The sequence below is a fragment of the Schistocerca cancellata genome, chromosome 8, assembly GCF_023864275.1.
Source record: "Schistocerca cancellata isolate TAMUIC-IGC-003103 chromosome 8, iqSchCanc2.1, whole genome shotgun sequence".
NCBI classification, from domain to species: domain Eukaryota; kingdom Metazoa; phylum Arthropoda; class Insecta; order Orthoptera; family Acrididae; genus Schistocerca; species Schistocerca cancellata.
This window is the reverse complement of record NC_064633.1, coordinates 221,379,240-221,393,526: the sequence shown is the minus strand read 5'-3', so window position 1 is coordinate 221,393,526 and position 14,287 is coordinate 221,379,240. Positions and strand designations below refer to the sequence as shown.

Genomic DNA, 14,287 nt, shown 5'->3' with positions numbered 1-14,287 from the left:
GAGGGAGAAGGGGAGAAGGGGTGAAGAGAGGGGGAAGGGGGGAGGGGGGAGAGAGGGAGAAGGGGGGAGAGAAGAAGGGGGGAGAGAGGGAGAGGGGGGGAGAGGGAGAAGGGGAGAGAGGGAGAAGGGGGAGAGGGGGAGAATGGGGAGAAAGGGTGGGAGATGGGAGAAAGGGAGGGAGAAGGGGGAAAGGGAGGGAGAAGGGGGAAAGGGAGTGAGAAGGGGGAGAGGAGGGAGAAGGGGGAGAGGGAGGGAGAAGGGGGGGAGAGAGGGAGGGAGAAGGGGAGAGAGGGAGGAGAAGGGGGAGAGAGGGAGGGGAAGAGGAACAGGAGATGGTGGAGGGGGAGGGGGAGTGGAAGATGAACTGGAGAGGGGAGGGGGAAGGGGAAGTGGAAGAGGGACAGGAGAGGGGGATGGGGAAGGGGAAGGGGGTGGGGAGGGGATAGAGAGGGTGGGGAGAGGGAGGGGAGAGAGGGAGGGGGAGAGAGGGAGGGGGAGAGGGAGAGAGGGACGGGGAGTGGGAGGGGGAGAGAGGGAGGGGGAGAGAGGGAGGAGGAGAGAGGGAGGGGGAGAGGGGAGGGAAGAGGGGGAGGGGGAGAGAGGGAGGGGGAGAGAGGGAGGGGGAGGAGAGGGAGGGGGAGAGAGGGAGGGGGTGAGAGGGAGGGGGAGAGAGGGAGGAGGGGGGAGAGGGGGAAGGAGGGGGAGGGAGGGATGGGGAGGGAGGGAGGGGGCGAGAGAGAGAGAGAGAGAGAGAGAGAACTAGCTTGTCAATAGGACTCTTCAGGAAGTTACCAAAATATTAATTCTCTTCGGGTGTTTGCCTGATGACAACTCAATACTTCTGCTATGGTGAGTGGTCCTCTTTTACTTCTAAATTATTTACAATAGCCCACTCTACGTCTTATTTCTCATTTTGAGAAAAAATTCGGGGATGCAGTTTAATTCCAACCTAACAAACCCATAGAAAAATTATAAGGAGAAGCTCATTGTTACTTATGTCTGACTCCGGATATGTCATGTTGACTTCTCACGATTTATCACACAGATCATTACCAACAGAAGCTGCCGACACTGTAAGTGCACCTACACCAGAGTGTGCATCTCCTTAAATCTGAGGTCTGACAAAGGTTTTCATACAGTCATTACATTTTACACGATTTTGAACAATAATGTCGAATTATTCCAGCAATGTCAAAAATTTATATCTACATTTATTCAGGTAATACAGTCAACAGTAGGTCACTAAAAAAAATAAAAAAATAAAAATTACTAATTTTTTGCAAGTCATTCTGAATTTTAATATTCCTTACGAGACAAAACCTCTCAACAGTTAACAGCAAATGCTGCAAGGAATCTCATAAATTACAGAAATGACCAGCTAAGTCACTTAAAAGTACTGTAAAGAGCTGCTGCTTTGCATTATATTGGGAAAGTTCTGATACTATTTTTATCTCTCTTCATGATACTCCATCTAGAATTAATTACTTACAAGATAAGCCCAGTCCAATGTCACACCTGATAAAGATTAAACCAACAATCAAATAACACCTATAAGTCTTTCCCAGCACCATGACTTCATAAAATCCTTTTGGTTTCCAACAGCTGAATAACCCTTTGGAAATTACAACTGAACACTGTGATAGTGTCAACTGTTGAAATCTTGAGAATACAACTTAATTGACATGGCTTCAACAGAGAGGATTTTATTCAACAATCGCACATATCAACAACAATAAAAAGTAGATAGAGAGAGAGACATAGATTCTCCAACTTCTTGAGCTGGCACTTCAATTTTCTAGGGTGAAAAGTCAGAACAAGAACTGGAGATGAGTACTACTTTCTTACCTACACTACCATGTTTTCACTTCAGTTTACTTCCACTTTTCTGTCCACTGGAAGGAACTGCTGGTAACAAAGTCATTCTATCATTTTTATACCCCTGCTAATTTGTTTTGTTTCAGTTATTGGCAAACTGACTTGCATATAATTAATGTTTGTTTACTTTATAGTAAAGGATTATTTATCAATGAGATAAAACAAAAACTTACTGCAAGAGCCTTCTGCAACAGTTCTGGTCTCTTTTCTGGCTGTTGCTCTATTTGATCCTCTAAAAGATTGACCATAAATGCCAATAGATAGGGTGAACGGCTGCCTGCACCATAGAGTTCTTCACAGAATTCCTGTAAACTTAATTGTTGTGCCATGTTCTGTTCTGCGTGCAACAGTATCCTAACAGAAACAAAAAGAAACAATGCACTGAAGAATGTATTCTAATGACAGACTTTCAATATTCCAGATCCATATTATAAATGAAACAACTATCAATAAGCTTTAGAAATTTTCTGTCATTCAGAGATCAGCAAAAAAAACAATGGTCCATTAAAAGTCAATAAAAACTTTTATTTTTGAGATTTGATTACTTACTGGTAGTATAGCTTCCCTTTAAAATATCCTCTTTGTCTAAAATAAGAGGACACATTCAATCTTGCCTTAAATTTACAATAATCAACTAAATTTTTTGAGCAAGTAGTTGTGTTTCAGTTATATTTTATTACCTCCTCTTATGTATAAGTGGTTTATTAACTAACTGGCAGATTGGAAGAAAACATGGAAGGAAGACTGTGGTTCAGGAACTTTACTGATGTGGCTTGAAGATACTTTTTTTCCCTCCTCAACAGTGAAGTATATAAACAACAACAAAAGGCAGGTAGACAGAAAAGGAGACATAAAATTTCCAGTCTGCAGGGTGAAAACAGAAACTCGTTGTAGGAATCACTTTCTTGCCTACACTATCATATTTTCACCTCATTTTACTTCCACATTTCTGACCATGGATCCATGGATAGGAACTGCTGATCCCAAAGTCTTTTTATTCATGTCTCTATCACTGCTACTTTGTTTTGTTTCAGTTATTGACAAACACCCATCTGATGTTCATTTACTTTTATAGTTTGGCATAATTCATCAACAGAATTTATAAGACAAGAAACAATAACTTACTGCAAGAGCTCTTTGCAACTGACCTGTTCATCTCTAATTTTCAACCTTTTTATTAAGGCAATGGGCTTCTATTTATGAGGTGTGATGTTATAGCTCAATTTCCTCCTGGCTTCCCTAAATCACTTATGGAGTGCACTTTTCAAGACACATCAGATGAGAAGCTAAACCTCATTTTCCTTTCCATGTTTTCTTCCAATCAGTCCAAGTGGTTAATAAAAATCTCATGTCAGGTTACCTTCCACTCTGAAAGCTGTTGCACTCCATGACTATTATATTGTCTTGTAAATTATAGATTGCAGCGACCAGTTGTCCTTTTTTAAATTTTATTGTGCAGATCTAGATTTCGGCTAGAAGTTAGCCATTCTCAATGTTAAGAATACAAGAAGTACATAGCTGGATGGTGTCAAAGTTACAAGTAATGGCTTAACTGATATGGTTTGTATATTACATGTAATGCCTGTTGGTCGGGCTTCATCCACAGTGGTTTACTTCCCTTGAAGTTCATATACATAGTTCACGTAGACGGTGCCATGCAACCAACCGATGTGTTCTCCATACAGCCTGCCTTCCGCAAACAGTAGTATTCAATGTAGTATTCAGTATACGAGGGTCACTCCAAAAGAAATGCACACCATTTTTTTTTTAAATCCATCTTTTATTCTACATGTTTGAAAGTTTTCCAGTGTGTAGATACATCCTTTAGGAACAATATTTTCATTTCTCCACATAATTTCCATTCCTCTCAATTGCCTTACACCATTTTGGAATAAGCGTCTGTATACACGCATGGTAAAATTCTGGCCCAACCTGTTGGAGCCACTCTTTGGCAGTGGGACAAGGGAGTCATCATCTTCAAATCTTGTTCCACAAAGAGAGTCTTTCAGTTTCCCAAAGAGATGATAGTCAAAAGGAGCCAGGTCAGGATTGTAAGGTGGGTGTTTCAGTGTTGTCCATCCAAGTTTTGTGATCGCTTCCATGGTTTTTTGACTGACATGTGGCCGTGCATTGTCGTGCAACAGCAAAACATCCTGCTTTAGCCAATGTGGTCGAACACGACTCAGTCGAGCTTGAAGTTTCTTCAGTGTCGTCACATATGCATCAGAATTTATGGTGGTTCCACTTGGCATGATGTCCACAAGCAAGATGCCTTCGGAATCGAAAAACACCGTAGCCATAACTTTTCCACCAGAGGTGTGGTTTTGATTTTTTTTTTTTTTTTTTTTTTTTTTTTTTTTTTTTTTTTTTTTTGGTGAATTTGCATGATGCCACTCCATTGATTGCCTCTTCATCTCTCTTCCAAGAAATTCATCTCCACCATTCTCGTACTGTTCCAAAAGTTCGCTGCATACTGTTTTTCTTGTTTCTTTGTGAGCCACTGTCAACATCCTGGGAACCCACATGGCACAAACCTTTTTTAATGCCAACACTTTCAGTACTCTACAAACACTTCCTTCCCCTATCCCAATGTAGCTGACAATTCATTCACTGTAATGCGTCTGTCAGCAGTCACCAATTCGTTAACTCTCTGCACATTGTCTGGAGTGTGTGCAGTACGAGGCCTGCTACTGCAAGGACAATCCTCAATATTGCTGTGCCTGCTTTCATCACATAACCTGCTTGCCCACCAACTAACTGTACTGCAATCAACAGCAGCATCTCGATACACCTTTTTCAACCTCTTGTGGATGTTTCCCACTGTCTCATTTTCACAGCACAGGAATTCTAAGACAGCACGTTGCTTCTGACGAACATCAAGAGTAGCAGCCAACTTGAAGACATGCTGTGATGGTGCCACTCACAAGAACAGGTTGAACTAAGTTTGAAAATAAACGGGAAGGATGTATCTACACATTAAAACTTTCACACATGCTGAATGAACACTGTATTTTTACAAAAATAGTGTGCATTTCTTTTGGAGTGACCCTCGTAGTATTCAATGAATATACAAACCATATGAGTTAAGCCCTTAATTGTAACTTTTATGACATCATCTAACTATGTACTTCTTGTATTCTTAGCACTGAGAATGGCTAGCTTCTAGCCGAAATCTAGATCTGCACAATAAAATTTAAACAAGGATGACTGATCACTGCAATCTGTAATTTACAAAAGCTCATGCTAGAAAAGGTGATTAATTAAAACAACATACAACTACCTGCTCGAAAAAGCAAACTGAGTTTTGTAAAATTAATGGAAAATCAGATTTGTCCTCTTGTGGCAAGGAGGATATTTCAATGTGAAGCTATACTACCAATAAGTCATAGGAGTCTCAAAAATAAAAAGTTTTCATTGCCTTCATTACAAATAAAGTCCTAGCTCAGATCAGATAAAAAAAAGGCAGGAAATCAGGCATAGGTTTATCGAGGGAATCATCCTAGCACACCCCATAAGTGATTTAGAGAAGCCATATAAAACCTAGATATGAAAGGATTTGAACAGCATAGCTCCTGAATACATGTCCACTGCCTTAATAGAAAGGATGGAAATTTAAAATTTAGCAGGTACGGTGCTGCAAAATGGAAAAAACCTTTTCAACTAATGATATTTTATGTTCCTGTAACACCTACAGAAGTAATATGCCAACATGGTACACACTTGCCAGTATTACAACAAAACAATTATTCCAAAAAAACATTTTGGTTATACGTACCCATCAAGGTAATTCCATGCACTTTCATTGTTTGATGCTATTCTTATTTTCTCTTTGGTATATTCTACCTCCTGTCGAATAATATCTGGTGTGAATCCTGTTGTATGCTTGAGCACAAAATAGCGCTGATTCCATGCAGAATTGTTGCGGACATCATCAACAAGTAATCTGTCTACAAAGTTAAGTTCACCATCATACAACCTGTAAAATTATAAACACAATGAACAACCAAGATAAAAAATTATAACAATAAAGGAAATTCCTGGCTGGAGCAATACGTAAAATAAGGGAAAGGCAACCACTTACCAATGGTTGATCAATGCGTGGGGCACAGAAACACACAACAGAAAACAGTATTCACACAGGCTTTCGAGCATTAGCTCTTTTTCTGACAATAGCACATGCATTCACACACACACACACACACACACACACACACACACACACACACACACACACACCAAAACCCATGCTCCTGTGGCCACGTGCTTTTGGATGCCCTTGTGGTTGAGTGTGTGAATGTGTGTACCATAGCTCAACAAAGAGCTAATGCTCGAAAGCTTGTGTGAATGCTGTCTTGTGTGTTACTGTGACTGATGCATCAATCCACTATAGGTGAGTGGTTGCCTTTCCCTTATTTTATGTACTGCTCCATTCAAGATGAAGAATTATATACCTTGTTATCTGAGACATCAAAGTTAGTACATTTCTTCCTCAAAGAGGAAAGAAGTTTATTCTTCCACTACACAAATACAATCATCAGTTTTTGACAAGGACAGAAACAACTGTATTGTGAAAAGGTCCCTGCTTGAAGCAAAATGATAACATTGAAGATCTGAAGACTTATTTCCATTTGAATGTAGTGGTGGTGCAAAATCTTTTGAATCATCCACAAGCATTCTGCTCAGTAAGTAATAATTGCAGAACAGATTAATAACTAATGTGCATAATTAACAGATCATTTACAAGTAGAAGTTGTAGAATAATGTAGATTTACTTCGACTATATATAGAGCTTATGTTGCACTACATTTACCACTGTATCATGCAGATTGTCTTCTTCCTAGAGGACAGTTGTGTTGGGCATCAGGCATTACAAATGAAATAAATTAAAAATAAAAATAAAAACATGAGTGGTTCATGGTGTGGGTTCCTGTAGTCATGTCCTAGTTCATGAACCACGGACAACGTATGAGTGGCCAAGTAAGTGGTCCCGACAGTCGGGATACTAGTTACTTTGGAACAAGGCTGGGCATCTCGGACATATTCTGAGTCGTGGTCACCTTTGTGCTCATACGGCAAAGACTACCAAATCCACCGGTTAGTCCCTCAGCCGTTAGGGGTAAAACCCAATGGGACTCGGGGCAAGTAAGGCTAGCAACCTGCTTCCCTGGTACTTTAAATATGATGCTGGCAACAATCAGAGCAAAATGCCTTGGACCTTTGGAGGTGACGGAGTCCCACCTCTAACGGACAAACCAGGGACTCCTAAGATACGACTTGGCAAACAAATGATAATGAGATGGGGAGCTATTAATATCAATGGGGGCTACACTGGGAAGAAGGTAGAGCTGGCAGAGGCTGCAAGTAAGATGGGGCTGGACGTTTTAGCTGTTAGTGACATTCGGGTAAGGGGTGAGAAAGAAGAGGAAGTGGGAGAATACAAGGTCTACCTGTCAGGAGTCAAAGCAGGAATAGCACAATGGGGTGTAGGGCTTTACATCAGGAAAGAAATGGAACCCAGCATAGTTGCAATAAGGTATGTAAACGAACGACTGATGTGGATAGATTTGACAGTGTCTAGCAAGAAAATTAGGATTGTGTCAGTATATTCGCATTGTGAAGGGACAGATCAAGATAAGATGGATAGTTTTTATGAGGCACTCAGTGATGTAGTTGTTAGAGTAAAGGACAAGGACAGTGTTCTGCTCATGGGTGATTTTAACGCCAGGATTGGAAATCGAACAGAAGGGTATGAAAAGGTTATGGGTAAATTTGGAGAGGATATGGAGGCCAACAGGAACGGGAAACAACTCTTGGATTTCTGTGCCAGTATGGGCTTAGTAATCACAAACTCCTTTTTTAAACATAAGAACATTCACCGGTATACTTGGGAAGGCAGGGGAACCAGATCTGTCATTGACTATATAATAACAGATCAGGAATTCAGGAAGGCTGTGAGGGACACACGTGTATTCAGGGGATTCTTTGATGACACTGATTGTTATTTAATCTGCAGTGAAATTGGGATTGTGAGGCTGAAAGTGCAGAAGGTCAGGTCCATATGTAGGAGGATAAGAGTGGAGAAACTTCAGGATAAGGAAATCAGGCACAAGTACATAACAGCGATCTCAGAAAGGTACCAGTTAGTTGAATGTAGTCAATTACAGTCATTGGAAAAGGAATGGACAAGGTACAGGGACACAGTACTAGAAGTGGCTAAAGAATGTCTTGGAACAGTAGTGTGTAAAAGTAGGATGAAGCAAACAGCTTGGTGGAATGATACAGTCAAGGCAGCCTGTAAAAGGAAAAAGAAGGCGTATCAAAAATGGCTACATACCAGAACCCAGGTAGACAGAGAAAGTTATGTTGAAGAAAGAAACAAAGCCAAACAGATAATTGCAGCATCCAAGAAGAAATCGTGGGAAGACTTTGGAAACAGGTTGGAGACAATGGGTCAAGCTGGTGGAAAACCATTCTGGAGTGTAATTAGCAGTCTTCGAAAGGGAGGTAAGAAGGAAATGACAAGTATTTTGGACAGGTCAGGAAAACTGCTGGTGAATCCTGTGGATGCCTTGGGCAGATGGAGGGAATATTTTGAAGAGTTGCTCAATGTAGGTGAAAATGCGATCAGTAATGATTCAGATTTCGAGGTAGAATGGGATAGGAATGATGATGGAAATAGGATCACATTTGAGGAAGTGGAAAAAATGGTCAATAGATTGCAGTGCAATAAAGCGGCTGGGGTGGATGAAATTAAGTCGGAATTCATCAAATACAGTGGAATGTCAGGTCTTAAATGGCTACACAGGATAATTGAAATGGCCTGGGAGTCGGGACAGGTTCCATCAGACTGGACAAAAGCAGTAATCACACCAATCTTTAAACATGGAAACAGAAAAGATTGTAACAACTACAGAGGTATCTCTTTAATCAGCGTTGTGGGTAAAATCTTCTCAGGTATCGTTGAAAGGAAAGTGCGAGTATTAGTTGAGGACCAATTGGATGAAAATCAGTGTGGGTTTAGGCCTCTTAGAGGTTGTCAGGACCAGATCTTTAGCTTACGGCAAATAATGGAGAAGTGTTATGAGTGGAACAGGGAATTGTATCTATGCTTTATAGATCTAGAAAAGGCATACGACCGGGTTCCTAGGAGGAAGTTATTGTCTGTTCTACAAGATTATGGAATAGGAGGCAAACTTTTGCAAGCAATTAAAGGTCTTTACATGGATAGTCAGGCAGCAGTTACAGTTGACGGTAAATTGAGTTAGTGGTTCAGAGTAGTTTCAGGGGTAAGACAAGGCTGCAACCTGTCTCCACTGTTGTTCATATTATTTATGGATCATATGTTGAAAACAATAGACTGGCTGGGTGAGATTAAGATATGTGAACACAAAATAAGCAGTCTTGCATATGCGGATGACTTAGTTGTGATGGCAGATTCGATTGAAAGTTTGCAAAGTAATATTTCAGAGCTAGATCAGAAATGTAAGGACTATGGTATGGAGATTAGCATCTCCAAAACGAAAGTAATGTCAGTGGGAAAGAAATATAAACGGATTGAGTGCCAAATAGGAGGAACAAAGTTAGAACAGGTGGACGGTTTCAAGTACTTAGGATGCATATTCTCACAGGATGGCAACATAGTGAAAGAACTGGAAGCAAGGTGCAGTGAGCGCTCAGCTACGATCTACTCTCTTCTGCAAGAAGGAAGTCAGTACCAAGACTAAGTTATCTGTGCACCGTTCAATCTTTCGACCAACTTTGTTGTATGGGAGTGAAAGCTGGGTGGATTCAGGTTACCTTATCAACAAGGTTGAGGTTACGGATATGAAAGTAGCTAGGATGATTGCAGGTACTAGTAGATGGGAACAATGGCAGGAGGGTGTCCACAATGAGGAAATCAAAGAAAACCTGGGAATGAACTCTATAGATGTAGCAGTCAGGGCGAACAGGCTTAGATGGTGGGGTCATGTTACACGCATGGGAGAAGCAAGGTTACCCAAGAGACTCATGGATTCAGCAGTAGAGGGTAGGAGGAGTCGGGGCAGACCGAGGAGAAGGTACCTGGATTCGGTTAAGAATGATTTTGAAGTAATAGGTTTAACATCAGAAGAGGCACCAATGTTAGCACTGAATAGGGGATCATGGAGGAACTGTATAAGGGGGGCTATGCTCCAGACTGAACGCTGAAAGGCATAATCAGTCTTAAATGATGATGATGATGATGATGATTATGATGATGATAAAAACATGAAACTAAAAGGAGTCCTGAATTCACAAGAGTTTTTTTTAATAGACTGCTTTCCACTCACTTCCAATTCTCTATGTTTATTTTTGAGCACTTCATGTAAATGACGACGTGTTGTCTGGAAAGGTATCCACCCAAAGAAAATTATAAAATCCAAATCTGGGGTGTGAGTTCATATCGTGTATGAACCCAAAATGCAAGAAATATGAGTATTTCCATTTATATGTCTTTTTTCTCACATTCTGTAATGTCACATATTTTCAATGACAAATGGTAATTTTGTAAATTTTCATTGTGAGACCCTTCATAATAAACAATACTGAACACTACTTTCAATCAGAAACATACTGTACAACAGGTACCTTTAATAATTACTGTAGTTCTTTAGTTTGATTTCTGGTAAGTTCAAGATGGCACATATGAGATGCAATTATGTCATTGCTTCTGCCTTTTTAAATATCAGATAGCTTGAGTAACTGTCAACAGCTGCCATATACAAGGAAATTTTGAAGTCCACAAAACATTTAAAAAATCATTTCAGATAAATAGCAAAAGACAATGTTCAAATGATACAGTACATGAAAAATGAACACTCACAGTCTTTTTACAATGATTAAAAAGATTCTGTGTGTACATCCTTTATCACATGGCACACATCTAATTGGTAGCCCAATTCTGTGCATACCCACCCCCAAAATATCAGGAATGAGATTAAGAACACACACAAGCCCAATCAGGGTGATATGGCAAGGTCCCATTCGAAAAATCTCTTACACAATAATGGAAATGTCAAGGGGTACCATCCTGTTGAAAGATAAAAACCCTGCTATTAATTTCCAGTTACGGTATGAGTAACAACTGCAGCCTGTTGACATAGGTGATACCACTGACATTTCTCTCAGCAAAGAAGACAGGTCTGTAGACTGTCTTACTTATTGGACATGGCACAAAACAAGTTAACTTTCTCAGAATCGTAGACATGTTCAACAGGTGCATGTGAATGCTCTGTGCCCTTGTGAGTGTTGTTTCTCTCACATAGACCAGTGGTATCCTGTGAAAGTTGTGATGGAAAGCTCTCTGCATACTTTGCCTAGTTCACCACCATTTTCAGCAACTTATTATTGTTGATGCCTCTGAAGACAGTTTTCCAAACAAACAACTCTCCAGTACCACACTTTAAAAAATGAGAGTTTGTCTTTCTGTCTTTCATCATTTATTGCTTCACGTGTACCATGTTTAGCAATTTACCTGTATCAATTTTTTACAATGTTTCATGGACTTCTTGATTACCCTTTATTTTCCCAGAAAATCATTCACATGCAACATGGGAAATATGCTTTGAAGTATCAAACACGTGTCTTACCAACATTTTAATATTATACATATTATTACTCAAATAACCACCTCTATTTGACCAACTCTTGATGCTAATTTCAATGTGATAAAGATGCTACTTTCTACGCAGACCTACCTCTGTGACCTGAATAAATAACAATATGATTTGTTTTGCATTCCACAACTTGAAACGTAACTCAAAGTACAAAACTTCCTTGTGAGCCAGTCTACCTCTAAAAGACCATTCAAGCGTTTCCTAATGCTTCCCTGTAATGCAAGATTCGTGTTACATATAATTTATCAATTTCCATATTAATGATTTTACTGACTTGAAATGTCGGATAGCCCATTGTCGATGCTGCCAGGCGTGGTAATTCTTGGCATCTAATGAAAGAGCAGCTTCAGTAAGTTCCAGTTCTGATGAACCATTATTCAGCCATTCAGAAATCACTCTCCGGTGATGCCTGGAAAATTTCGAAGCATTATTACAGTGAGAATTTCATTCTTAGATGAATGAATTAAGTTTTGGGAAAGTTTAAGTTAAGAACACCATGGCGAATTTTGCTACGACAGAAAATTAATTAAATGATATTAAAATGCTACAGTTGGATCTGAGAACGACATAACTTTATATAGTACATGAACGTTGAGGACAAAAATCGTGTAAAACAAGACAAAAATATACATTTTATATCAAATTTATAATTTTTATGTACACACAAATGTCAAATATGCCACTAATTACAGCTCATAACGTAGAGGGGGCAGAACAAAGTGGTACATCGGATGGAATGTAAATGTAATACAACATAAAAGCATAAAACAAATGATATGTAAGTGATGAAACCTACACTCACTTGGTAAGACAAATTAAATATCTCTCATTACCTATCATACAATCATGCGCACCCTGCCTTATGACATTTATTTTACCTTACAGTGTGAACATAGGTTTCATTACCTACACATAAGTTGTTTTATACTTTTACGTTACATCTGATTTACCACTTTAATTTAGATTTCCTGCATCCTGATGATGTTCCGTGCAGTCTACCTTTCCCCAGTTCATCTTTTAGCAAGACGGCCTCTGTTGTAAACAACACCTTATCTAAACATGACCTTCGTTAACTATTGTACAATCATACAAGCTCTGCATTACAAGATTTATTTTATCTTACCAGTGTGAATGTGACTTTCATCACCTACACACATCATTTGTTCAATCTGGTTTACCACTTTATCCTTATTCTACATTTCCTGTATTGGGATAATGTTCCCTGCATTCTGCCATACTTTAAATTGGACTGACGACCTCTTGATGGCTGGACATTTTTATCACATCTGGTCAAAGAATGTTGGGTCACCTACTGGTTATTGCTCAAAGTAAATTACGAAATAAATGTGAGTATATACTTTTTCTACATACAAGGGTTGCCCAGTAAGTAATGCATTACATTTTTCCCCCTCTTAGCTGAAAACAATGTTACGAATGTGAAACGTTACGTATGCATTATTTGAAGTCTCCTGAGCGAGGGCACCAAGTTTTTGTCACTTCCAACAGATAGCGTAGCAGCAGGACAGTTTAAAAATGGTGTCTGTAGGTGGTGTGTGTTACAAGCAACATGCCATCATTGAATTTATCACTACAGAGAAAGAAACTGTGGGAAATATTCACAAATGTTTGTGCAAAGCCTAGGGAGCATCTGCTGTCAACAGAAGTGCAGCTAGTTGCTGGGCACAGAGGGTGAGGTCATCAGAAGGCGGTTTGGCGGAGCTCCACATTTTGCACCAGTCTGGGAGACCATCCAAGGCTTGTCACACCTGACAGCCCTGACCTAGCCCCCTCAGACTTCCCCTTGTTCTGCCATTAAAGGATGCCTTTCATGGAAGACATTTTGAGGATGATGAGGAGTTGAGTCACATAATAAAGCACTGGCTCCACCACCACAACAAGAACTGGTACCAACCAGTGGTGTACATGTTCCGCTTTTAACCCGCCCATGCTTGCCCGGTGGCGAGGCGGGCAGGCCGCCGCGCCTTGTCAACAGAACGGGCAGGCTGCTTCACTCCCAGCCAAGCCAAGCAGAACCCAACCCGGGCGGGCTGCAGGAAACTTGCTTGCCTGCCCCATATTACTGCTGAGCTGCGCTATGCAGCCGTTTAGTCTGCGCGCATCATTGTAGTAATATGAACGTTAATTAAAAGTTTTTATTTTACCTGAGCACCGAAAGACAAACCCCAACATTATATATATTAATTTAAGGTCAAAAAATATTGGGTTTTATTTGTACATTCTTCCTTTACGCGTATATTTCGGGCTTATTATCTATATAAATAAAAATGAATTGCCAAATGCATTGATAAGCGTAAAACTCGAGAACGGCTGGACCAATTCGGCTAATTTTTTTTTTTGCTGTGTTCGTAATTCTCAGGACAAGGTTTTTATGAAATAAATTTTTTGGAAAATCGGCCGAAAAATTGGAAAATTTGAGAAAAACTGAAAGTGCGTTTTCATTGTGTCCGTGTGTTTGTATTGCATACAATCTTGAAGAAATTTTGCACACTATACCTTGAAACCAAGAGGAAGGTCACAGTCTACATAAAATTTCGTAGGGTGCATGGCAGAGGTTACTTTACCTAACGGAATTCGACAAATTGTATGTTTTTATTCCGATCTTGATGAAATTTGGCACACTTGATATTCAAAGCAGGATGAAGGGCGCTGTCTGCTTAAAATTCTGAATGGTGCATGGCGGAGGGTACTTTACTTACACACTTCTACACCAACCTACAGTTTTAATCCGATCTTGAAGAAATTTTGCACACTTGACC

At 40.0% G+C, this 14,287-nt stretch overlaps 1 protein-coding gene across 1 annotated transcript in view; it reads right to left on the bottom strand.

The window, feature by feature from the left end:
* The window catches only part of LOC126094501 (protein farnesyltransferase/geranylgeranyltransferase type-1 subunit alpha), an 84,259-nt gene that overhangs the window by 6,924 nt on the left and 63,048 nt on the right, over positions 1 to 14,287 (bottom strand). Inside the window, exons 4-6 of the mRNA XM_049908913.1 lie at positions 11,785 to 11,919; positions 5,651 to 5,851; positions 2,049 to 2,229 (exon numbers count right to left, since the gene is read on the bottom strand). Coding sequence (XP_049764870.1) covers positions 2,049 to 2,229; positions 5,651 to 5,851; positions 11,785 to 11,919 — 517 coding nt within the window. The remainder of the gene's footprint in view (positions 1 to 2,048; positions 2,230 to 5,650; positions 5,852 to 11,784; positions 11,920 to 14,287) is intronic.